Genomic DNA, 25,363 nt, shown 5'->3' with positions numbered 1-25,363 from the left:
AAAACACTATTGATTAAACAACATAGTAATGCTTTCTCACCATCTCTGTCCCATGTTAAAGCCATAGGCTGTAAAAAATAATGGACGTAGCCGCTGTGATGTCACCCATTGATTTGTGGACTCCATGGATGTATTATAAGAACTCTTGTACTCTTTAAGCTTTCAATTTGAGCATTTGCATTTAAGCTTTTGCAATTTAAATTTCACTTTTTTCATTGTTTTACATTTTGAAATTATCATTTTACATTTGCAATTTGCTTTTTCAATTTGCTCTTTCTTTTTAAGTTTAATTGTGGCTTGATTATTCCTAGTAGTGTAGTAAAATAATAGTCTTTTTAATTTTACCTATTTTAATTTTCTATTTGGACTTTTAATTTTAATTATGACCAAAACTATCCTGCATAATTTTCTCATAGACTTCCATATGGGACTTCTTTTTGCAGCTAGTGGAGTCGCCCCCTGCTGGTCATTAGAGATAATCCAGATTAAAGTCACTTCCGCTTTGGCTTCACTTTTCAGATCGGGGCTAGGGTGAAAGGAAGTATTTTATTTTGAAGGCTGCTCTGGGTGATACAGGAAGTAAACTTTGTTTACATACAGTTTCCGTTATGTTTCCTGTTTGACAAGCTTTACTGGCCTCCTGCTTGTCTGTATGTGTTATTAATTTATTCTGTGGCCAACATTTGATCGGTTCTAACTATGAGTGCAATTATTCCTCGGATAGAGCAGCTGTCTGCCCGAGTTGTTCGAGTTCTGGGCTGTAATCCTGGACCGATGACCCTGCAGGGAACCAACACCTACCTGGTCGGCACTGGGGAAAGGTGACTAGCAGACACTGGATATATTAAAAATGTCCGCATTTACATTACCTGTATTTAGAAACGACTTATTTGCCTTTTGGTAAAAACATGACAGTAAAGGGTTGATGTCCAGATAGCCCTCGGTATACCTAAGAACACTTACTCAAGTACTATACTTAAGTACAATTTTGAGGTATTTGCACTTTACTTGAGTATTTCCAAGTGATGCTACTTTCTACTTCCACTCCGCTATATTTATTTGACAGCTTTAATTACTTTTCACATGAAGATTTGACACAATGGATAATATAAAAAGCTTTTAAAATACAACACATTGTTAAAGATGAAACCAGTTATTTCCAAACTTTTTGGCTTTTGACGTCTTACAAAAAGCAGTGTGTAGTCGGGGTCACATTTCACATGTCTATGAGTTGTTAACAGCTCCACCAAATAGTGATTTTTCCCTCTAAACTTCTCACATGCTTTCATTTCAATAAATGTTCAAATGATCCAATATTTCACCAAAAATCAAAAATTAGAGGAAAAGTCCAAAGATTGAAAACAGATTTGTGTATCAGAACTTTTTTTCTTCTTCTTTCCTCTCTCATTAATCATCTCACGACCCCTCAGATTTATCTGGTGACCCTTTGGAGGGACCTGACCCCTAAGTTGGGAACCACTGGACTAAACTAGCTAACTGTATATAAAGTAGTGTAAACTAGCTCCACCTCCAGCAGCTACAACAGTAACATGCTGCTCTAACACTGATGCTTCACTATTAATAATCTAATGATGTCATATATAGTAATATATCAGTCAGAGGGACCAAACCACTACTTTTACTGCAATACTTTAACTACATCAAGCTCATAATACTTATGTACTTTTACTGCAATACTTTAACTACATTACCTTTCATATGTGTGTATATGTTCCAGACGAGTGCTGATAGACACCGGGGAGCCTGCTGTACCTGAATACATCAGCAGTCTGAAGCAGGCGCTGAGGCAGTTCAACGCCAGCATCCAGGAGATCATCGTCACACACTGGCATCATGATCACACAGGCGGGGTGGAGGACATCTGCAGGGACATCACCGGTGAGGGCAGCGTATGTGTGTGGAAAAATTAATAATATCAGAAGCAGAAGCAGTCTTTGTAATGCAGTGATTTGTCCAACAACAACAGAGTCCAGTTTGCAGTGACTTACATATTTGGCTGAAGGTTTATGTCTGTTTTATTCTGTTGATTATAATTTTGTTGCTTTTATGTTTTCCGTAACCATTTGCTAATAAGCCACGTTGTTTTTCTTTAATTTGAAAAATCATGCAGATAATTTAAGAACGTAACAACTCTAGAAACCGTGTTCACAATGAGATCTGTGGCTGGTTTTTAACAGCCATTAGACAGATATGTACAGATATTCATGGTCATTTTAATGATTCCTTGACTTTTCATGGAGCACCACCAGCAGGTTAATGTGGTTTTTTTGTGTGTGACATGTCTCAATGACTATTGAATGAGTTGGAATGACATTTAATACAGACATTTATGTTACCCAGAGAGATGAATCCTAATGACTTTGGTGATCTCCCAACTTTCCTCTAGCGCCACTAACACGTCAAAGTTTTCATGTAAGCAGTGAAATATCTCAACATCTACTAGACTGATTGTCACAAAATATTATAACGACATTCATGGTTCCTAAATAATGTATGGCAGTGACTTTGGTGATCTCCTGACTTTTCCTCTAGCGCCATTATCACATACCTGAAAAATTACTGACATTCCCATCAACCTCAGCTGTACTTCTGTTTACTGATCATTAGCAAATGTACACATGCTAACCCTGAGCTAAGATGGTGAAACATTATACCTGCTAAACACCAGCATCATGTTAGCAGAACCCCAGATGCCCCTGTGGATGTTTGATTTTGGGTGTGATGGTTTACACTTCGAAGCTGTCTGAATTTTTTCATATCATAAAACAACGGAGAGAAAGAAAGAGAGTTATACAGAGTATTTTGAAGAATTTGACATTCATGTTTTTTTTTTTCGTTTTCCCTCCTGTAGGTTCTGAAGTCCGAGTCAGCAAACTGCCTCGCTCCAGCCAGGTCAGGGAGACGGCTGGAAACAAAAGCTTCATGTACTTAAAAGATGGAGATGTGGTCCAGACGGAGGGGGCAACACTCAAGTCAGTTCACTTTATATGCAAGCTGAGTTTATGTGTTCAGCTTTTGATAGGGTTACTGGGTGCTGTAAAGGAAATAATAAAACAACCAAAAGACAGAGTCAGTAAAAATAATGGAAAACTAATTATCAATTTAAAACCCAGCTGTAAGATAAAAATTCTACAATATGTTGAAAAAATGTTGAGAAGATAGTCAGAAATGCATTATCCCAAGATTAATTGCTGATGCTTTAAGATAAACCTGAACTGAGACAGATTATTTGTTGATTTTAGCAGCAAAGCAGTGAATCCTGTTTTATCTTTTTTTTTGTCTTTTCCCAGAGTGCTGTTCACCCCGGGCCACACAGATGACCACATGGCCCTGCTGCTGGAGGAGGAGCAGGCGCTCTTCTCCGGAGACTGCATCCTGGGAGAAGGCACGGCCGTGTTTGAGGATCTTTACGACTACATGAGATCCCTGAAGACTCTGCTGGACTCCCAGGCTGAACTCATCTACCCTGGTGAGTGAGTTTAATGTAGAAACCCCCCAAATATTCCATTTACAATAATATAAAACAGGAAAAAACTGAAAATATTCACATTAGAGAAGCTGGAACTAGACAATGTTCAGTAATTTTGTGAGATAAACAACTCTGAGAATTGTTTAAATATCAAAATTGTTGTCAATGTCTTTTCTATCTTACTTCTATTTCTATCTTTCCTTTCAAAATAAAAGTTTCAACCAATAGTTCTTGTTCTCTGGGGGTCAACCAAAGAAGCTTCTGCGGTCACATGGTTTAAATAAAATAAAACTTAAAGACAGATTATACATTGTTCACTTTAAATGAGTGAATGTCAGTCTGAGGCTCGTCCGTTAAATAAGTCTTTCAGGTGTTTGGAGGAAAACTGCTGTTCTCTGTGCAGGTCACGGCCCTGTGGTGCAGGATGCTGGCTCTAAGATCAGACACTACATCAGCCACCGGGACCAAAGAGAGCAGCAGATCCTGACGGCCATTCAGACCGGAGAAGGAAAGCCTTTCTCTTCAATGGAGCTCGTTAAGATCGTCTACAAGGTTGGGACAAAACCCTTTGTGACTTAGATGCTTTTCCCAGCCTGAAAAGAGCTAAAGGCTGTTGTAATATATTGTCTCTGTGACTCCTGGTAAGCTTGTTTAGTGCCATCCTTGCTCTTGGGTTTTAGTGGAAGCAGACAGAAATTTTCCTAATTCCTCCAAATACAAAGTAAACATCCTAACTATGGAAGTGAACATACGGTACTCAAATGCTGTGCTTCTCTTCCAGGACACCCCTGAATACCTGCATCAAGCAGCTAACGTGAACCTGGTCCATCACTTAAAGAAACTAGAGAAAGAAGGCAAGATCAGCCTGGGTAAGTCATCTCATATCAACACCGCAAAAGCTACTTACGGCATGTGATCAGTGCCAGTTCAGATCGGTTAAAGGGTCAATGTAACCAAATCAGACATATCTGGCCATGCAGATAGTTTTGGTATTATGTGTCAAGGTTAAGCGTCCATGATAATTGATTGCATGTGCAGTGATGCAATTTAGAAAGTGAGGCTTATTCTTACTCGTTGTCAGCTCGATTCCTTAAACTATAAATGTAAACTTTCTTCTTCAGTGAATGAAACCTCACAGAACATCAAATGGAAGAGTAACCTGTGATGACCCACAAGACAAGGATGAAATGGACTCAAGTTGACCTTTTGGCTAAGATGATGGAAATCCATCTTTTTCAGTCTAAAGTGATCACCTCATCTGTGTAATGTTTATCATTGAATGCCTTAGAACTGCTGATTGGTATGTGTTAATGGAAAAATCAGGGACGGAAGGTGATCAAACTTGTGGCCTTAGATGAAGACGAGGCTGCAGCCTTTCTCAAAGTTTAAAGTGGCCAAAAGTTCAGTTTGACTGTTGCCTGTGCCTGAAAGATTAACCCCGTCCGACAATGTGATCAATGTGTGAGAATGCTCTCTTTAGGTCGCTAAAAAAAGTAGTGCAAGAGCTTTTGTGGCTCCAGAGGGAGCTGCACGAAATCTGGTAATTGCCTCAAGTGATGTCATGAGTTTACCAGACCACCGCAGCCCGCTCCTCATTTCTGCTTGAGGCTACATTAGCCGCTACCAGCATTACACATTAGAGTCTCAAGTTGCATTTTGGGTAATGTAGGAACCAGGTTTTGACAAGGAAGAAGAGTACGTGGAATAAAAAAAAGATAACATCTGTGGTTCTGCTGCATCGATCTTGATGTTTTTGGGAGTTCTCCTTTAACCTGCATTTAAACAGACTTTAAGAGGTGGCAGTTGCAAAACTTAATATAGCCAGTGTTTCATCAAAGTGGCCCTATTTAGGACTTCATAACATATAAGTAATTTATATAGTATATACAGTAATACACAGGATACTACATATACTGTATATCATTGAGTTTGTATATATTTGAAGTCCTGAGGGAGACTACTCTTAGCAAAGCTACAAACAAGTGTACCAACTGACATTTTTGCACATTGTGCTTGTTATGTGGTTCATTGTGTCTTAATGTGTTGCAGGACAGGTTTGCATACAGGACATGAGACCGGGTTACCTGGGTATTTGTCAGGATTAGTATCTGGGTTTATCTGGGTTTGGAACAGGGTTTTCTTTTTCCTCAGGGATGAAGTCGTTCTTATGTGGAGCCACTGGTTAAGTAAAAGGTGAACAAATAGGGCAGTTGAGTTCAAGCAAAATTGATTTTTGATATGTTTTCAGAGATTGTTGAAGACACCAGTTTACTCCCTGCAACTTGAGGTTCATAGTCTACATAAGCTTTCACGTGATGATATACAATACCAGTTAAAAGACACACTTTGGACACACCTTCTCATGCAAGGTTCATTCATTCAAATTCTGGTACTTTATGTATTTTCTATTCAGTCCGATCTCAGTCTTCAGTGAGTCACTAGGTGGCAGTGTCAGCTAATTGATTTTATTTGGAGCTCTGCTTTAACAGGTACTCTAAACATCTAAATGTTTTTGAAAAATTCACAAAGTATATCATTAATAAATGCTAAAGAATATAATGTGTGTTTTGTCGGAAATTATTTTTATTAAATATTGAGTGATGAGTCATTGTGAGTGTCTTCTGTATTTTTATGGCCATAAATGAGAATTATTGTCTATTAGTGTTAATTATTAGATCATTTTGAGAGACACCTCATGATAATATGTATGTATTGACAATAAAACTCATGAATTCTGTATCTTCACAGTGATCCAATGAGTGACAGTTATTTTTTGAATGACCTTTTGACCCGTGTTTGACCCCTCAGAGAGTCTCATCGAAGCTGAAGGTGGAGCGTTCTCAGATTTTTCTGTAAGTGTTTCTACATAAAATACTCATGTTGAATAACTGAATGGTGACTTCACTGAAAGCAGCCTCGTCACTTAGAATAAAGAAGTACAGTGTGTGTGAATCATACAGCACGTTCAAAGGACACTACAGACTCACACATAAAATGCAAATGTCACTGAATTTACACCTGTATGTGTACCAACCTGCAAGGTAAAGGTTCATTAATGAAGTCCCCTATTTAGTCATTATAAACCTATACAGGAATATCTACATGTTACTGTCATATGAGTGTAATAGTGATAGAAAATTAGATTGTTATAGTTGCATGCATCAAACACTGAAGTAGTCAATTTTCACAGTAAGTGACACAGACACTGCTGCCTTTTTAACATACAGCCAGGGAACACTAAAAATTTGACTTGCAAATAAAATGAAATGCAAGACTTTATATGGACATATCTGGGGTACATTAGAAGAAAAATACCATGAGAAGTACCATTAACTTGAGACAATAACATTCATACCCAGGGGTATTACAATTATATAGCCTACTATAGGAAATGAAAAGTCACAAAAGGTATCATAAGGTCACTAAGAAGTCACAACTGAGTGACACAGATGTTGTGTCAGTTCACTTAGATATAATTATGTGTCATAGGATGTTGAAATATCATAAAGCACATTAAAGGATAGGTTCACAATAGTCAGGGGCCCATATGAACAGTGAAAGAGAAGAGTCATTTGGGCACCTGACTGTTGTTTCAAGACAGAACACATCCTCTAAGATCACTGTAAATACACTAAATATTAAGTTCAATTGCACTGAAATAAAAACCCTAGAAAGTAGGATGAGGTCAATATTTACTCACTTAGTATTACATTAATAATTTGGGGTATTTTTTGTGAGGCTTAACATACAATATTGCTCCTTGAAGCTGTAATATTGCATCAGCTCTGCCTGCCTAGGTTAGAGAGTTAAATGTGTGTGAGACAGACTGAGAGACAGAATAATAAATCTGTCCAGGGAACAGTTCTCCCCAAAATTCACTAATGGGCATCAACATTTTAATAACTCGGATAATGAAAAACTAAAAACCGTACTGGGGGAAATGAAAGATGGTTGAGTTCTTGCGGGACAGTTTCTCTCTGTCTGCCACAACATGAGAAATTAATATATACATATTTTTGATATGTATATATATATCCTACACATGCTGTGATTTCTTTTTTCACATGGGGGGGGGGGGGGGGGGGGGGGGGGGGGGGGGGGGGGGGGTTGAGGGATTATCAGCAAAATGTACTTCATCGTCTAATGTGTTCAATATGCAGAATACAGAATATACTGTCTCTAATATACAGCACAGTTTATGTTTGGCATGTAAAATATTAATCTGTGAAGTAAAATAAAAGAAGTCAAATAAATGTAGTGGAATAAAAAGGGGTAGAGGTATGATGTGGCATCAATATACAGCACAAGTACCTCAAAATTGCACTTGTTTATTTAATGTTTATTTGTTTAGAGACAAGTATATAGCATGAACCTTAGGCCAGATGCAACAGCATTTATAGCCTGAGCTAGTTTGCATTGCCTGCTCTGAGATGGGCTTTTAAAATACATAAAACTCGACAAGAAAATACATATAAAACTGCACAAGACTCAAAAATATGATATAAAACTCAACATTACACACATATACATACATTACAACACGAAACTCAACAATAAAGTACATACAAAGCAGCACAAAACACAAACAAACATACCATAAAAGTTACTTTTGTGGTATTCAGCAAGTAATATATTATATAGTGCAATTAATGTCCCTATCCAGAGTATTATTATTAGATGGATATTACAGCAATATAATTGGAGATAACAAACATATTGCATGCAATAATTGGACTAAAAGGTTAAATCTATTGCAGTTGTTTCGAACACTGTTCAAAAGGTATATATACTGTATATATACATGAATGTATATATTTCTTTGCACTTTTTCATTTTAAATATTGTGCACATTCATTATTTGTACAGTGCTTTAGCAATACTGTGACAATACTACAATACAATATGACAACACTGTTTGTATTACTGTTTGTTTGTTTTTTTGTTCTCGTTATTAGTCATGCCAATAAAGCAATCTAAATTAGCAAACGTGAGTATTAGAGAGACACTCAGCTCTGCAGTGTGGTGATGAGAGTGGAGGAGGAGGAGGAGGGGGAGGAGGGGGAGGAGGAAGAGAAGGAGGAGGAGGAGGAGGGGGGTCTACTGGTAAAGATAAACAGCCGAGGAGCCTCTGAGCCAGATGAACATGGCGGCTCCGGCCCCGGACGCTGCCGCTGCTGCCGCCGCCGCCTCCGCCTCCACCGCCGCTGCTGCTGCTGACCGACACCTCACCGACAGTCACATCCCGCACAGCGCGCACTCATGGCTGCTCAACTCTCAGGTAAGTTTCCTGTCATTCTCTTGTCTTGACCCCCCCCTCCCCTCCTCTCCTCTCCTCTCCTCTCCTCCCTCTCTTCACCCCCCCAACCCTCTTACTCCACTTCCTCAATCCCACCCCCACCCCCCCCAATAAATGAACCATATAATACTCCTGCATGGGCTTGTTTAAAGTGTCTGCACCGGTTTATATCGAGCTTGTCCTACTTTGTGCTGCATTTTTTTGCCCTCTAACCGGCGCCGTTATAACGTAACCGTTATATATTTTATATGGTGTTCAAGCAAAAAAAAAAAAATGTGTCCCAGCTTTAACTAGTGGAGTTGTAGAAACAACGTTAGAAGCGACCTGTGCTTATCGTGCAGGTTATTATTTTTTCTCCATTATATTTTAGCCTCTTAAGCAAACTGTTCACGATTATCCACACGATGACTTTGTCGGTTGAAGTGATTGTGTGACAACTGTCGGTAGCGAACCGTGTTTTTAGTGCGAAAATATCGCCAGCTAGACGAATAAATATGCTACTTTCCGCAGTTTTATCTGCCAAAAAACCTCCCAAAACACTCAGGGCTCATGTCTTTAGTGAAGAAAAAGAAAAAAAAGTGTGCTGCTGTTTGCTTTGCGTGTTCAAACAGTGCGTGATAAACCGCATAAACACCTCAAACAGGACTTTGCTGTTTAACTTAAAAAACAGTTAGACGTTAAAACCCCTTCCTGATCAACACAAGCGACTGCTGCGGGTGGCTGTGTGTGACAGATACGTTAGCTTAAAGCGCATGTATTCGTCTTTTGTGCTTGTCAATATTAAAATTTATCGATCCCAGAGTGTAAGCCGTGGTTTACTTTAGTAGTGCTTTTGTGATTGAGTTAAACATATTACCGTTTTACCGTTTAATATTGAGACTTAAACCCCGGCTTGTGTTGTGTCGGACTTCCTCAACCAACTCAACCGTGAGTTGGAATAAAGATGCGTTTTGAATTTCCGGTGGTTGCTTTCAAAATAAAATACTCATTGATTTTGAGTGTCATTTCATAAAATTTGAAAAGAATAACAAAGAATCCCAAAATTTTATGAACACAATGTTTCAGTTGTGTACATAAAGTGATTTCAATTGACGGACAGTGTGTGGGATCTTTTGGTTTTCTCTTCTAGTCATGAGTTTTTTAATCTTGCTGTCACTAAGAATTAATGATATAGAAGAACTTTGATTTATTGCTGCATTGTAATGATTAAATGCTGGATGACATTTTAGAGGTGCAGTGTGTAGGATTTATTGGTGTCTAGCGATGAGGTTGCAGATTGCAACAAACTGAACACCCTTCCCCCTCCCCTCCCCTTCCAAGTGTGTAGGGGAACCTACAGTGGTCACGAAACTTGCGAAAAACATGAAACCAAACCCTCTAGAGCCAGTGTTTGGTTTGTCCATTCTGGGCTATTGTAGAAACATGGCGGTACAACATGGCGGCCTCTGTGGAAGAGGACCCATGGAAGATTTAAAGGGCTCATTATAAGGTAACAGAAACACAACAATTCTTATTTTCAGCTGATTATACACTAATGAAAACATACTTATGAAGATTATATTCCATTTCTGCCGTCCGTTCCACTAGATGCCACTAAATTCTACACACCGCACCTTTTAAAAGAAGTAAAAAGTAAAAGTTAAAAGTCCCTTTACTCATGTTTTATTAATGTGAACCATACTTAAATAAATGGTAGCTATAGACAAGCTGCAAACCAAGACGTTAGTTTAACATTATCTGATTTAAATAAATTGTTGGTGGTGCTCTTGTAGGTTTATTTTATTTTGACAAATGTGCTGCCTTTATTTTGAAGGGCAAGTCGTCTGGCATCCGTTTTTCGTCCTGTTCAATTTTTATGAACTTGAAACAACTTATTACTGATCTGTGGGTAGTGACGTGAAGCTTGTCTCTTCATAATATTAATTTTCTCAGCTCAAGAAGTTGTAAACATGCAATAATAAACAGGCAAAAACTAAATAAATCCTAGAACAAAAATAGTATTTAAATAACATTTTATTTCTAGCACATAATTGCACTCAAACCAAATCTCCAGATTCAGTGCAAATAAAATCAGGTAAAACACAATGTGCTGCAAAATTAAATACAAGGCAAAGATGTGGCAAGACAGCAAATATTTGAAAGAAAATGCAGCTTTGTGGTGAGGCGCCTCGACAGCTGAGACCTTCATCTTGGAAATACAGCAGCAAAGATATACTTTAGAGAAGCAGAAGCCGTGGAGGAAATGAATATTAAAGGTGCAGTTTGTAGGATTTAGTGGCATCTAGCTGTGAGGTTGCAAGCATCCAAGCATGTCGGATAACCTATGGTGAAACTCGCGAAAAACGTGAAAGGCCCTCTCTAGAGCCGGCGTTTGGTTTGTCTATTCTGGGCTACTGTAGAAACATGTTTGTGCAACATGGCGGCCTCCGTGGAAGAGGACCCGCTCCCTATGTAGATATAAAGGGCACATTCTAAGCTAACGAAAACACGATTCTCCTTTATTTATGAATATTATATTCCATTTCTGCCAAGTCTGTTCTGCTAGATGCCACTAAATTCTACACACTGCACCTTTAAACATAAAAGCTACATTTTAATCAGTTTATTTGAACAAAAATGCTCACATCCTGCTTTAACACATAAAGCTTTTTAAGCTATATGACACTAGGAAATAAGTTTAATCCTCCTTCATTTTGGAGGGTCATTGTGTTGCATTTTGCATATTTAAATTCTTACTTGACAATTTACAAAGCAAAACTCTCACATCATTTTTTTACCACTGAGTGTTCAGATGTCGTCTTTTATAATCGTGAGAGCACGGGCATCAAAGATAATCCCACATCCTGAGATCGACTTTGAACAGTTGTTTGTCACAATTATGATAGTTCTGCTGTTTGCACGTAAAGCAAAGCAGCGTGGTGTGAGTTGAGCTGCGGAGCCATTTACATGACTTTACATACTGCATGAGTTTATACAAAGTACAAACACCTTTTTATCTCAAACCTTTATTGTATAACAGGCGGCTAGCCGTTTGCCACTGCCTTTGTGTCTTTTATTTGCTGTTGTTCTGGTTTTGTCTTGTGTTTGCTGTTGTGCTGGTATGTTACTGTTGAGATCTTGTAAGTTTGCCTACGTGACAGGTGCCATCTGACTCCTCTGGATATGTTATCTTTTAGGGCTGGACTCGTGATTTTTTTTTTTTTTTTTTTGTCTCTTTTAAGCGTATTTGCTCTTCCCTGCACCCCAAAGTGAACTTTGAAAAGGATTGCAACATGTACGTCAGGTTTCCAGGCTATTTGTTTACCCCCCTTTCTGTAAGAGTTACTTTCTGTAGTCTGTTTATTCAGCTTTTTTTTTTTTTTTTTTAAACGTTTAGTGAGTTCTCATCCGGTTTAAGCATCCAAACTGTTCAATAACATAAGATAAACATCACAAGTGCTTGTTTTTTATACTCAGAAATCTGCCTGAATCTGCTTTTGTTGTGGTGTTGTTACTCCTACGTTATAATTTAGTCATTTAAGCTTAAATGCACGCAGGGAATGATGTGTCTAGTTAAATGTCAGTATGCCAAAACTATACCTTTATAGTGCTGCGGCGAGGGTGCAGGAATGTACTTAAGACCAAGATCTTAACATGAGATTGGCAGCTCGCCCAGTGAGGGATCCTTAGTGGCTTGAATTCACTAAACCACGTGAGGGCTCAAATAATGCCCTGACCAATGACAAAAGCAGCAGCAGCAGTAGCAGCAGCAGAAGAAGGAGGAGGAGGTGGTGGAGGAGGAGGAGGAGGAGGAGGAAGGGCAGAGGCTTGACTGTGCAGTTCTCCATGGCAGGTTCTCTACCAGGTCTTATCCTCAGCGAGCAAATCCACTGCTAAAAGAACACACGCTCGGTCTGAGACCACCAACAGCAAATCCTCACTCTGACATATATATGATGAAGTGTATCAATGCATTTTATACAGAGTACTTTGAGTCAGATTCATGTTTATCACATGAATCAGATTAGGGCTGCAACTAACACTTATTTTTTTTGATTTTTAACATGTCAGAACCTTTTAAATGTCTTGTTTTGTCTCACAAACAGTCCACAACCCGAAGATATTCATCTCACTATCATTGGTGACTAAAGAAACCAGGAAATATTCACATTTAAGAAGCTGGAATCAGAGAATTTTAGCATTTTTTCTTAAAATATTACAAACAATTACAAGCTGCATTCATTTAATTGCAACAGGAGTCAAACACGGACCCCTATTTTCTATTTTGGGTGGGTGATCCCCACTCTGCTGGTTTATCTGTACATTTACTGGTGTGGGTGAGGGTGTGTGTGTGTGTGTGCGCTTGTATACTCATCTGTGTTTGTTTATGTCTGGCTTTTCTCACCGCCTTCAACTTATCAGACACACAGTGAGACTGCCACCTGGCTTTCTGTCACGTAGCAGAGACAGGCGTCCACTAGGTTTGATCCCCCAGAGACCAAATGCTCTAATTATCTAGCACCACACACACACACACACACACACACAGACACACACACACACACACACACACACACACACACACGCAGAGCCATGTCATGACTCCTCTGAAAGTCTCCTCTAGTGTCTGAACACCATAATTACTGTAATAGTCCCTCAGGAAAATTTACCCCACACAAAATACATGATAATCACAACTTTTCTCTCTCAACTGCAATATGTTTGTTCACTGCTTCTGGTACATATTTTTAAAAATTTAAGTCACTGGTTTACGATAGAAACACAGTTTTTCTCTTTCTTTTTTTATGTATTGGCAAGATAAAAGAGTATGTGAGGATTAGACATTCAACAGGCTGTTTCAGAAAGTTTTTCCTCTTTCCTCTTAGTCTAAAAACTTATTTCTGTGACCTATATGTAAGCATCAACGCACAGTCTTGATATTATGAAAGGCTCAGGCTGACGCTAACTTAAATCAGAGCACGTTCTTTATGTCACCCATATTTGCATACGTGCATTTCTGGATATTTAAGGCCTATATTCAAAAAAATTTTTGAAAGCAGTCACCACATCCAGCGGTCTATGTGGTTAATACTTTGAAGTTTCTGTGACTCAAAGACAAATCAATTCGTTGATCTCTATCTTAATTACTTAAAGTACGCGAGCAAACAAAGCTCATGTTTTATTTTTATCTAACCAGTGTCTTTCGGTTCCTCGAAGCTAGTCAGAGAAAAAGAAGAGCTCACGTAGTTAAAAAAAAACAACAAAAAAAAACAGCAGCAGCAGCAATGATATCACTGCTCGCGAGAGAGATGTAGCTACACCTTGAAAGGTATACACGCTCGCTTCAGAAACACTTTGATCCAACGTGCAGGGAATTTCTCTCGGTTACACGTAGGCAGAGGCGTATTGACAAGAGAGTTTCAAAGGGTATGATAAAGAAGGCGAAAGATACTATAGGCGTAGTGACTTTTATGTAGCACGTGGGGTAATTCAAATGAATCAGTTACATAAGAAATTAAGATTGAAACAATGGAATAAAACAGCAGACACAAGAATGAAAATCATAGAAATGAAACTGCACAAGCCTGAAAACAACGTACCCAAAATAAGAAGGTTACTGTTGTTCAACTCTCGTAACCCTGGTCTCATTTAAAAGGTCAGTCTTTCAATTTTACAACCAAAAATTCAGAACGAGTAGATGTGACCCTGAAAATAGCGCCACTAAGGCTAAAGTGTCCCACAGGTGGGACAGAGTCGCTTAACAGGTTAAAGAGCAGATTAAAAACTGACAAAGTTTTGAGTTTTTGAGCTTTTTGAGTTTAATATTGGAAACAATAAGACAGACCTATATGTTGATACTAATAATAAACATTATACACATCAGATCATAAATGATACCAAGCTGCACAAACAGTATCAGGCTTCATTTATGCACATGTACCATCTGATGTCCACATACACTGAAGTACTAATCATTAGATACAGTTTTATTTGGTAAATAATAATATCAGCATATACTCCCAGTCTTATCAACAGACGTTAACCATCACTGACAAAATAACAAAACACAAACTACTAGAGAAACACCTGTTATAATTAACCAGCTAGCCAATTCAAATGTTATTTAAAAAAACAAAACTGAAACCACAGATATAAAATAGTATCAGATGGATCAGTGTATTATGCTTTGCACCTGGTGACACAGTTAAATTATTCTAGTTACCAATTCGAAACAGTTTCCATCTTTACTTCAGCTGGCATACATACTGGGATTATATTTATGGACGGAGCACCAGATAACAGTTACTAATGCTCTGTGCATCCAGTTGCTCATCCTAAAGTAACAGAAACAAAACATGCCACAGACATTTCCATGGTTGCGTGATATGAAAGTAAAATAATACTGTAAATGATGTTCTTCCTCTCATAAAATTTCCATGCACTCTCGGTCACGGGTTCGACATGGAGTCGATTGGTCCAACAGTCGGGATCCATGTGAGTGATACAGCAGTGTTTAGTCTAGCGGAGTATTTTACTAAATGGGTCCTAGAAGACAGAATTGGTTCACAGATCAAAATTCAAAAAAGGGGAACCTTTTTATGCCAAGTGGATGTAATGTTAGAACGATAACATATCTCAGGAAATCCACTTGATTGAGTTTACGGCTTTGAATTCTGCCCCTCAGGGCTGTTGCATTGTACTTTTTCTTGCAGAAAATTTGAATTTCTGACATTTCAACTTCTCTCGGAGGCAGGGTAACTTTAAAAAAAAACCATTGTACTACATCAGACTCATTAATTAAAGTGCTTTAACAAGGAACAAAACAAACATATGTACTGTCAAGCTTTGCAGCAGTCTGCAGGGCCTTGCTATGTGCAAATCGGAATGAAAGCAGTGCTGGGTTGAAGCAGCAGGCATGGGAGCCAAGTCTAGCAGGTTGCATAACAAGTGCTAATTTGGTTAGCTGGAGCTGGCAGCGGCTGTAATTCTCCAGCACTGTGACAGCAGAGCTGAGTTAGAGAGAAAGAGTCCGCAGGCCGCCAGCCGGATAATACGAGCTAATAGCATAACAAGCTTTTGCAGAACAAACGTAGGCCCCGGCCAGAACTAATTGTGGTGTTCATCACTGCTTTATGGTGGCAGGATGTTGTTGTTAAAATGACAGCAAGGAGCTTAAACAGATGGAGATGAAGTGTTGTGGCCATTGCATTGATTTAAATAGTCCGGTCTTAATACTTAAAGGTGACCTGTGGAGTCTTAGACCAGTAGTAGCACTATGGAGCAATAGTAATGTGTGGGTCCCTGTTTCCCTGTGGATGGATGTAAATAATGCAGGATTAATTTTTTTTTAATAAAATGAATAAAACTAAATGTAACCAGACACTTTTCCTGTTTACAAGAAAACTCCACATTGCACCTTTAATTATCAGGATGATCCGATTTTCACACTGTTTTGAGAATCAACTGGAACTCTGTAAATGTTTTGCTGACAGATCATTGAATATGCTGCATCAGGAAATACTCAGAAGCCTGTAATATTCAGCATGGGGACAACTTCTCTTTATGCCCAGATGCAGTCAACACCGCTTTGAGGCTGACACAGCTCGGGTTTGTTGTGTTTTGATTCAGCATCGCACATCTGTGGTTGCAGGGCGCACGCTGTGAGGCCACTGAGGACAAAAAGATGGTTGTAATAAAAAATGAAAAGCTTTTCTTTGGGCAAGTTCTGACCAATCTTTGACTTTTTATTGTTTTAAAAATTCTTAGTAAGGAGTCAAATTCTTGACGTGTTGACTGCGGTGAGAAGTATTGAAAGTCATATGCTTTAATTTGACAAATGAGGACATACGGTGAATGCGCCTGGACTGAAATGTTGTTATGAAGAATTAGACGAATCACCGCCGTCATAAACGAATGTCACTGATGTGTTTGGATGTACAGATGGAGCGTACCTCTCGGTTCCGGCCGGGATAATTAGACTGTAGTCAACTTCTGTTACGTGGTCGTTCCTCAAACCAGCTCTGAGCCCAGTGTAGCTGTGGATCACTGTGTTACCATAGAGCTGCCTAGTAACACAAATGAATCACAGTCAGGAAGTAGGCCATCTCTATGTGTCTCTCATTGACTTTCTGTGGCTCTCTCTCTCTCGCTCTTCCCTCTCTCTGTCTTACACAGACTGTGTTTGTGTGTGTGTGTGTGTGTGTGTGTGTGTGTGTTGTGTGTGTCTGATTGCTCACCAAAATCTACCATAATATATCGTATGCAAATAATTTACAGTGTTACTCACCGTTGCCAACAACAAAATTAGCTCTTTAACATGATTAGTATTGGTGTGTGTTTTCTCCCTGTTGTGAAAGGCAAAATGTGGTGCAAGTCACGCATTACATAGGGACTCACTATTTATTTGTATTTATTTTTAATATTTTAAAAATCTGTTTCAAATTGGATACAATTTCTGCCACAGCATCCATATCTGCCATGTGATTTACATGCTTTCCTTTTAAGAAAAAGGCAGTATCTAAAAGAGAGAAATATATGTTGTGTGTGTGTGTGTATGTGTGTGTGTGTGTAGATACATGTTGTGGTCTCATGACAGCGCCCCCTATCTATGCATTAGCCTGTTGGTTCTCAGTCCACCTACGCAGAGAACTTCTCTTCACAGAACTAATAAAATAATTTCATCCTAGACTGTATTTACTCAAAGCAGTAACGTCAGTGTTTTGCCAGTTTTTCTACAAAGACACATGTTTGTTATGTCCTGCACCTCGGCATGTGGAGAGAGCTACCAAACAATAATCCACCTGCTAACTGGCTAGATGGTTAGTTGGCTAATTAGCTAGCTAGCTAGCTTGAAAACATATTGAAAATGTCAGGATTGGTCAGTCTAGATGCTGGTGAGATGGTTCTTACTCATCAATATCAAGGCTTAACAAGACACTGCTTTTAAAGGGGATTTATCATGCGTGTTTCCAGGGTCTATATTTCTAATCTTGGGCTCTACTGGAATATCTTTGCATGATTTACAGTTCAAAAACCCTCAGTTCAGCCTCTGTCTGAAACAGGAAGTTTTAGCTCCTGTCTCTTTAAGCCCCCTCAGCAGACTTCCTGCAGCTCTTCAGGCAACATAAACAAACAAAGTAGTTGAATTTCACTTCCTTTTCTTCTTCTTTCTAGAAACATAAACTTCTCAAATACATCCGTACATGTTTTGAGCTGAATCTGATTTGAAATATGTGAGTGGACAACTTGAACAACCTGTGGAACAACATTAGTAACAATCTTAGCAACAAAGGTTACAGAAAGGATGGCTGTTTGTGGGAATACAAGAACAATCTGACGTCATGACGAGGAGGAAGTAGAGGTAACTTTGATAGCGGAAGCGTTAAGACATAGACATGCAACACCATAACAGTATAAAAATAACATAAAACCACATAAAGCATGATACATCCCCTTTTTAAAGGGATAGTTCACATTTTTTGAAGTGTGGTTGTATGAGGCACTTATCCTTAGTCAGTGTATTACCTGCAGTAGATGGGCCGTCCGCACCCTTGCAGTTTGGAGAAGCAGGCACGGAAGCTAAGCAGTGTACCGCTGCGGACGGGGCCAGCAGCAAAACGTATTTTAGCCAGCTAAAAAAAGGCACACATAAAAAAATCAATATCAGTTTAAGTGCACGCTATATTTAGAATATCTTCAGCGCTTTACCTTGCCGTCAGACAGCCCTTTCCTTTGCACTGCTGCAGGTAATACACTGACTACGGATATGTAGCCTACCTCATGCAAACCATCCCTTTAAGCTCAAGTTTTGCTTTTCTCTCCATTCCAACACCTTATCTAGCTGCCAGCTGCTGTCAATGAAACATAAAGTCCAACATGCCTTCATAGACAGGTAGAGAGAAAAGGAGCATTTCTGATTTATGCCAAAAGAACTATTACATGTTGGACTTGAAATACTGTGAGAGTCTTTGAGGGTGCATGATCATCATCATCAATTTCTGTACCTTGCTGAAAGAGGATCTCATTTACTGTACTCAGTTTCAGCTAGACACCCTATATATATATGTTACATCTGTTGCATTGCTTATCTGTATGTAGCAATGTATATCAGTAATGGTTCCTGTAAATAAACAAACAAATTCAGTAAAAAGTGAACATTGTAGCAGGAAACGCAACTTTTTTGACTTTTTTTTTTAACTTTCCAGAGCTTTCAGTTTCATCTCTCAGCCTCAGTGTTAATACTGAAGAAGGTTTGAGTCATTAGAAGACAGAATATCATAAGAAAGATTTTCTCTTTCTATGTTAGTATTGATTAGTAATAATAAAACCGTCCACTACGCAATTTCCAAACACGCAACTCGAGTTGAGTCACAGCAGCGGAGTCATTTTGTCATAGTGTGTGTGCATAAAAAACATTTGTACTTGCATGTGTGCTTGTGCAATTCACAAAGCAGTTGGGGTAGAGATCAGCTGTCCATCCCTCCTACACACACACACACACCGACACACTCTGACGCACACAACACACACACACACACACACACACACACACAGACATACAAATGCAGCTATCCGTCAGTGGTGGCAGGTGCATGTCGAAGTGTTGTGCGGTTTGAGTCTGCTGTGTCCAACTGACTGAGAGGGCGGCTGTCTCTCACATACACGCACACACACACACACACACACACACACCAGGGGAAGAGCTAGCAGATGTTTCGGATTTGGCCACTGACCAAAAAAAAAAAAACTCACTTCTTCTTTTTTACTACTTTTTAATTTGACTGTAACCCTCCCATCGTAACACACACACACTCACACTATTGCATCAAAGCTTTTTAACTGCACACATAAAATATATGATTACTTTTAAGCTGCAATATGTTGCATTTTAAGCATCAGTGTTTTTCTGTCTCGCAAGACCACATGTCCCATAAGCCTGTTCTATCCTCTTGGCCCCCTCCGTCCTTTATCTGAAGCAAATTAACATGATATAAGTAATTTTATTCCGTCCACCATCACTAGAAACTCTGAAAACTAGCTTAGTTTGCATGGGAAGAACAGTGGCCTATTTCTGATTAGAAGTTAGCTGATTCGTAGTCAACAAAAGTGTCAACAAATCTCATGTGCAGAGCTGACAATGAATTGATCCAACTTTGTGTGTATCCAAGGCCTCATATATCTTACTCCTCTGTACCGTAGACCTCCATTGTTGTCCAAAAACTATTAAAAACACGTCATTGAGCCACACGGCTGCCATGGTCTGACATGTTCCTTCATCACAAAGAGTTTGGGCATGTTAGGTTTTTTCTAGAAATGGCTCCAAAGAGTAATAACAGCAGTAGAGTAGCGCATATCACAACCTTTTGACTTAATACTGAACTACAATGTACAATGCAGCTGTTTTTGCTCTAAAAGAACTGCACCCTCTCCGTGTTTTGTGCTGTAAAATGTTCCAGAAATGTTCATCGGTCGTATCACCAGATGCATTCGATGTAGAACATAGACACAGATGAAATACAACGGTGACATAATGCAACGGGTCAACTTGCAGCAACACACCGCTTCACTTCACTTCACTGGCTCAGGGAAGAAGTTTTGGTGCTGCTCTTGCAACATGATACTAAATCTGGTAAAACACTGTATGTTACTCAATGAGAACCGGCAGTAAGAGCCTAAAAATAAATGTGGTACATGTCTCTAGTTCATCGGACGGACTGAGTGGGAAGGGCCGCCCCTTCATGTTTTAAATATCATTTACAGATTTCAGTTGATAAATGTTTCGGTTTCACATATTTAACTAATGCCTGTTGCCTTTTTTTTTTTTATACATTTAAGGCATTTAGTTGAAGTTCTGACTTGAATAATTTACAATGAGCTTCAATTAAAGCAAATTACACTCCAGAAATATCAACACATAGGGTCAAAATCATTGTAACCTCTCTTACAAAATTGTTTTGGTACGTTAAGAAGTGGTGGGAGAGAGGATGTGAATCAACAGGGAGAGCATGTGACATGTGATATTTCCTGAAAAGATTGAGTTTTCACCCGATTACATAAGACAAAGGTGGGACGACACTGAGTGAGCGACTTTCAGGGAACAGATAGAGCGTGTCTTAACAGAACATGTGATCAGACTTTTCAGTTTACTACGTGAAAATAACACACCGGTTTTAATACGTCTTTTTAAAGAACGATTCAACAGTGCTCGTGAGAGAGGTTTGAAGTAGGTTTCCACATCACTTCAGCTGTTCAAATAAAAGCAGACAAACTGTTTCATGAAATAGGATGTTTGTGAACGTGAACCGAAGACAGTGGGAACTCGATGAACCTGGACCAGCACCACACTGGCACAGGTCAGCCTCACAGTGTGAAAAAGGCCTCAAAAGTCTCCGGATCGTCCTCCCAGGCAGGGTCAGTGTCTGGGAAAAGCAGCAGGTTCTCTTGTTATTGTGGGCAAGAGTGAGACTTCCAGCATAAGCAGTGGGTGATGTTTAAGGTGAAATTCTGCAAACACTGTAAAAACTCAACAGCACATTTATCATACTCAACTCTTCCATACATTCGATCCTGGGTGTGGCCCCTTCGTCGGATTCGATTACGGATCGACTCCTGCGGCTCCGTGAGGTGATGTCTCTCAACCCTGACGCCTTATTTCAGTCTTTTTCTTCCATCTTTTTCCACAAGATCTGTAAATGCATAAATCTATTCAGCATTAAAAGAGAAAGTCCGCCAGTTTTTTACTCATAAAAGTTACTTTACTACACTTGCAAAGTACTATCCTGCCTGTCAAAACAAGTTGTATAATGTCGGGTCTGAAATAACCACTGATGTTGAAATCTGGATTTTATACTATTTTTAACAGAAAGTCTGTGTTACTAAGTGGAGACATGTATTTTGAAAGACATGGGTGTTTAGTTTTCATTTTATTTTCAGTTGCTGAAGGGCTGTTGATGTTGCATTCTGCAAAGTGTATGACGCAGTGTTTTTGGAGCCGCTGCATCGATTTTAACCGTTCTTTTAAATCATCCTCCCACAAGTCCACCAATGTTTTTGAAGTGTAAAACCAAATCTTTGGCACTTTGTTTTTTACACATTAATCATTATTCTTATTTCATGTCTTACAGAAAAAGTGAATGATGTCCCAAAGTAACCCTTTGTGGAAGTTTACCCAGGATGCTTTGCATATAAGGTGAGTGACTTCCTTTGAATTATCATGAAAATGTGTTTTTTTTCTGCCATTTTGATATATTCTTTAATCAATAAGTACTAAGTCACAATCTAGTATCAGGGTATTAACACTGTAGTCTTAGTTTATAGTTTTATTTCTTAGGCCTGATATATGAGTTAATGTTGTATCCAGAGATTCCCGACCTTGAGTTGCGACGAGGGTTGCGTCAGTTTCTGGTTTTGTCCGTCCCGTCCGGTGTACAAGCTTAAACCAGTTTGATTTTATGCGAACCGAGTGAACCAACATTTGTCAGTACCAGACATCTAAGCCTCTCACACGGAGGCTCTGACACTGACGGGGCCGGCTGCCGCTGTCCACTCAGAGACAGGCTGGAGGAGGTAGGCTGACCCGGACTAACGGGGCAGATCTCACCGATAACCCGGATAAATCCAGCAGGGCTGCTTATAGCTTCCAGCAGTCTGAGATGTTCTGAAACACAGCTGCTTGTGTTCTGAAAATTACGCGAATACAAAGGGATGTGACAGATAATTTTACAAGCCTGCACAGCGGCTAGCAGCTAGTTAGCATGGCTAGGATCGTTAGCCTAGCATAGCAGTGCCGTGCTGTGTACACCTACGCACAGTACCCTAGCACAAGAAGATAAGTTAAGTTGAAAGGTTGTTGTGAGAAATAAAAACATGATGTGTCCTGACCATGGATGTATAATAAGACCTGGATAGGGCGCTGCGGCTCAGCCTTGCAGACAATTTTTCCCAGTGGCCACTCGCGGTATTGCAGCGAAAAATCCCCCTGCGGACCAAAAAGGATTTTCCCCATAGACCACCATTGTAAAAGAGACGCCTGTAAAACTGTTTACAGGACGCCTCGAACTGCAAACAACGTCAATTATGACTCTTTCTATTATGAACTTATGATTCATGGAGGTTTTATGTTTGTAAAACTTTCCTTGAGCCGAGAAAAGCGATTTTAAAAATCCGTCACATCATCACAATGTAAAGTCTATGGGCTGAGCGGAAGCTAGAAACTTTTTTTGGCGTATGCGTCAGGCGAGCACTTCCTATAGGACTGAATGGGCACCATTTTTAGTCCAGTATCCAGCTCTTATAATACATCCATAGTCCTGACTGTGGTGCTGCTACACTCTTATTCATTCATCATATTCCACTCAGGAGCTGCTGAGTCACGCGAGACACCTAATGGTAAAATTCTGTGTTACCGGTCCAGTCCGGTATTTGGCTTAATATTAAACCGATTTGAACATTTTTACATCGGCCCAACCCCAGTCATGACCCCACATGGAGACACTTTGTTTGTGGGAAAGGTCACAGTTGGTTTCTAAGTCAATGATGAGGACTTTAAAATGTATTTATGATTTAACTGAGTTTAAAATATATCATTAGTTTCCATCTGTGTTCTCTTTAAAATGCAACTTTCATATTTAAATGATTGCAACGTTTCACTGCACCGCAGAGGGACCCATCAGCTACTGTGAACGTGAATTTTATTACCTCAAATTAGTGTGATAGCTCATAAAGTTAATAATAATTAGAACGTAAGGTGCGCTCACGAGAACTTTGGAACCTAAAAATGGAACCAGGATTGGTTCAAAGGTTGAGAAACCCTGCCAGAGTTTAAAACTGGTTCCTTGTAACAGCAACAGGCTCAGAAAGCAAACAGGGACATCCTGACATGACAGCATGGAAAGTGAAAGAGATGTGTGTGTGTGTGGTGGTTTGAATGGTGTGTGTGTGTGTGTCTGTGTGTGTGTGTGTGTGTGTGTGTGTGTGTGTGTCTTTGTGTGTGTGTGAGAGTGAGGGAAAGAAAAGAAAGTTGTGTGTGTGTTAAAGTGAGAGAGACAGCTAGCTTGACAGATTTTGTGTGTCTTGTGCGCTCTACTGAGTCGTGCTTGTGTGAATATGTACGAGCCGTTTGTGTGTGTGTGTGTGTGTGTGTGTGTGTGTGTGTGTGTGTTTGTGTGTGTGTGTGTGGCCTGTGAAACACAGCTGCATCCACCAGCACTTAGAGCTTTTGTCATTTTTAAAATGACTTATCTCTCTCTGTCTTTCTCTTTCACTTGTGTTTTCTGCCATCTCATTAAGTGTGAAGGTGGTTATCTAAACAGGGACAATGCTTATTTTTCAAGTGCTGAATGTACAGTTACAGTCTCTCTCAATCTCTTTTTCTGTCTCTCATTTGCTTCACTGTTTCTGACTGAAAGTTTGTGAATTTAGGAACAGTTTTGAAAAACAATGATTTTGGTGCTTAGTGAATGTATTCTTTTCTTTATTAAATGGGATGTATCATGCACGTTTCCAGTCTACATTTATATTCTGTGGCTTTAATGGAATTTCGTTGCATGATTTACAGTTGAAAACTCATCATTTATCTTATACCGGCCCTTTTTGCAGCCCCTCAGTTCAGCCTCTGTCTGAAACAGGCCGTTTTTAGCTCCTGTCTCTTTAAAGACCCCACTCTGTTCTGATTGGTTAACTCCAGGAAACTGCCCCTCAGCTGACCTCAGCCCTTACCTAAACAAAGGTTACGTAAACACACTCCAGTACTCGCATTTCACTTCTTTTTCTTGTTCTTTACTGAAAATGGAAACTTCTCAAATACATCCGTACATGTTTGAACCCAAATCCGATCCAAAATATGTGAGTGGACGACACGAAGAACCCTTGGAGCAACCTTAATAATAACCTAAGCAACAGGAACTACAGAACAGACAGCCGTTTGTGGTCACGCATGAACAATCTGACGTCATCATGAGGAAGAAGTAGAGGTTACTATGCAAACGGAGCATTCAGAGCAGCCTGAAATCCTGACTTCTGACTTTCAGGAAGTATTTTTGCATAAAGCTCACCTCAAGTTTCGGAACTTTTGACAATGTTTAACACAGACATCTGACATATAACAGTATATAAATAACAGAAAATCACAAAAGCATGATATGTTAGATACAGCATAGAGATATTTAATGAGATCCTGGTCATCATATCAACATGATTAGTCGTGAGTGTTGGTGATTTTTTGTGTAAATACACAATGTGATGCCCTGTCTTCAATCTGAGGCTGTTGTTCATGGTTAGAGTTGGGCCTCCTACCTCCAACAAAGGAAAGCATTAATGCTCCAGAATGCAATTATGTTTTAGACAACAGGGTTATTCCAACTTTGTGTCAACAGTTTGGGGAAGACCCTTCCCTGTTTCAATAAGACAATGCTCAAATGCATAAATCCATGACCATAAAAATAATTTTCCCAGCTTGGTGTGGAAGAACTTGACTAGTCTGCACAGATCCCCGACCTCAACCTCATCCAACACCTCTGAGATGAACTGGAACTGTGAGCCAGACCTTATCGCCCAACATTATAGTTACAGATTAATGTTTTTTGAATGACATATAGGGG

At 39.4% G+C, this 25,363-nt stretch overlaps 2 protein-coding genes and 1 long non-coding RNA gene across 5 annotated transcripts in view; 2 read left to right on the top strand and 1 right to left on the bottom strand.

The window, feature by feature from the left end:
- The first annotated feature begins 582 nt into the window (after positions 1–582).
- lactb2 (lactamase, beta 2) lies at positions 583–6,235 on the top strand. The gene is made up of 7 exons (XM_044367274.1): positions 583–821; positions 1,739–1,899; positions 2,873–2,993; positions 3,312–3,490; positions 3,894–4,042; positions 4,272–4,359; positions 4,612–6,235. Exons 1-7 carry the CDS (start codon positions 700–702, stop codon positions 4,653–4,655), a joined length of 864 nt encoding a protein of 287 aa, XP_044223209.1. The 5' UTR covers positions 583–699; the 3' UTR covers positions 4,656–6,235.
- Positions 6,236–7,861: 1,626 nt separating this feature from the next.
- The window catches only part of LOC122993266 (nuclear receptor coactivator 2-like), a 66,749-nt gene continuing 49,247 nt past the window's right edge, over positions 7,862–25,363 (top strand). For all 3 annotated transcript variants that reach the window (XM_044367272.1, XM_044367273.1, XM_044367270.1), the window contains exons 1-2: positions 7,862–8,768; positions 21,890–21,954. The gene's annotated coding sequence lies outside the window, so the exon portion shown is untranslated. The remainder of the gene's footprint in view (positions 8,769–21,889; positions 21,955–25,363) is intronic.
- LOC122993267 lies at positions 14,208–18,392 on the bottom strand. Its single transcript, XR_006406366.1, has 3 exons — positions 18,291–18,392; positions 16,718–16,831; positions 14,208–15,311 (listed from the first exon to the last, which is right to left on the bottom strand). It is a non-coding gene; the product is annotated as an uncharacterized LOC122993267 (long non-coding RNA).

This window comes from Thunnus albacares, chromosome 12 (genome assembly GCF_914725855.1).
Source record: "Thunnus albacares chromosome 12, fThuAlb1.1, whole genome shotgun sequence".
NCBI classification, from domain to species: Eukaryota; Metazoa; Chordata; class Actinopteri; order Scombriformes; family Scombridae; genus Thunnus; species Thunnus albacares.
Note: the sequence above shows the minus strand (reverse complement) of the source record. Positions and strands in the feature narration are given on the sequence as shown.

Bases quoted from the DNA above. Each gene is read 5' to 3' on its own strand.
- lactb2 (XM_044367274.1), top strand. From the start codon at position 700: ATGAGTGCAATTATTCCTCGGATAGAGCAGCTGTCTGCCCGAGTTGTT. The intron at 822-1,738 runs GTGACTAGCAGA...TATATGTTCCAG, and splicing joins CTGGTCGGCACTGGGGAAAG to ACGAGTGCTGATAGACACCG. The intron at 2,994-3,311 runs GTCAGTTCACTT...GTCTTTTCCCAG, and splicing joins ACGGAGGGGGCAACACTCAA to AGTGCTGTTCACCCCGGGCC.